The sequence below is a fragment of the Laetiporus sulphureus genome, assembly GCF_001632365.1.
Source record: "Laetiporus sulphureus 93-53 unplaced genomic scaffold LAESUscaffold_170, whole genome shotgun sequence".
In the NCBI taxonomy this organism is placed as follows: domain Eukaryota; kingdom Fungi; phylum Basidiomycota; class Agaricomycetes; order Polyporales; family Laetiporaceae; genus Laetiporus; species Laetiporus sulphureus.
The window spans coordinates 3,744-4,787 of NW_024468679.1; the positions used below are offsets into that span (position 1 = coordinate 3,744).

At 58.0% G+C, this 1,044-nt stretch overlaps 1 protein-coding gene across 1 annotated transcript; it reads left to right on the plus strand.

Annotated features, from left to right (window-relative positions):
- Positions 1 to 47: 47 nt before the first annotated feature.
- Positions 48 to 935, plus strand: LAESUDRAFT_733061 (Thioesterase/thiol ester dehydrase-isomerase; the record flags this gene model as incomplete). Its single annotated transcript, XM_040910380.1, has 3 exons — positions 48 to 121; positions 175 to 197; positions 252 to 935. The coding sequence occupies 3 exons, from the start codon at positions 48 to 50 to the stop codon at positions 683 to 685; spliced, it is 531 nt and encodes a 176-aa protein (XP_040757316.1). The 3' UTR covers positions 686 to 935.
- Positions 936 to 1,044: the final 109 nt, after the last annotated feature.

The window sequence follows — 1,044 nt, forward strand, 5'->3', positions numbered from 1 at the left end:
TGCACACCGAAGCCCAGGAGACGCGGGCGGAGCACGCCCGCACAAAGATGCTAGAGCTGGGCTACGACCCGAGCAGCTTCTGGGAGCAGCGGATCGTGTGGGGTGACCACGACGCATTCCAGTCAGTCAACCCCTGACCTGTCCGTTTGTATCATCTGAACACGAGCCATCCAGACACGTGAACAACGTGCGCTACGGTACGTTCGATGCGTAGACGAAGCAGCACGTCAGCTGATAGGTATCCGGATCAGTGCGCTTCCTCGAGTCGTCCCGGATTGAGTGGATGGTCTCCCTAGGCAAAGAAATCGGCGGCGCCTCCCGAGCGGACGACATGCTCGCCGGGCGCGGCATCTCGCTCATCCTCAAGACCATCTCCATCGACTACAAGCGGCCCGTCGTCTACCCCGACATGCTCCTCATCGCGCACAAGCCACATCCCGGCCCGCTCGTCTCGACCTCGGACGTGCACAAGACGGAGTTCGGCCAGTGCCGCTTCCCCAAGACCCACTTCCACCTCATGGACGCGATCTACTCGTACGCGCAGCGCCGCATCGTGACGGAGTGCGACGAGGTGCTGGTGTGGTATGATTACGAGAAGCTGGCAAAGTGTGACCCTGGTGAGGAGGCTAGGGCGGCGTTGCAGCGCAGGATGTTCTTGACGCAGGAGCCGAATGCATATGAGTAAAGGTAAACCCCATGGGTTTCGTTACCTCTATCATATTCAGGCATCTAAAGCTTCATTGTAATCTCACTGAACTGCTTCTTTGTATCTGATCCCGAGAAGAACAATAAATAACCCATGACCCCAAGCCACCAGAAGAGATAGAACACAGCACCCAAGCTCCTTCTGTAGAAACGTCAACTTAATTTGCCGTCCTCAGCATCCCATCGTCAACCCACCATACGGACCATCATGGTCCGACTCGTCACCATCCCATATGTCCGGCACATCCCCGACGATACACTGCGTGCTCGGGTTGTCCTGGCCAGGGCACGACGCCCACTCGCCCGAGTCCTCAATGTGCACCTCGCCCGACGGGTGCA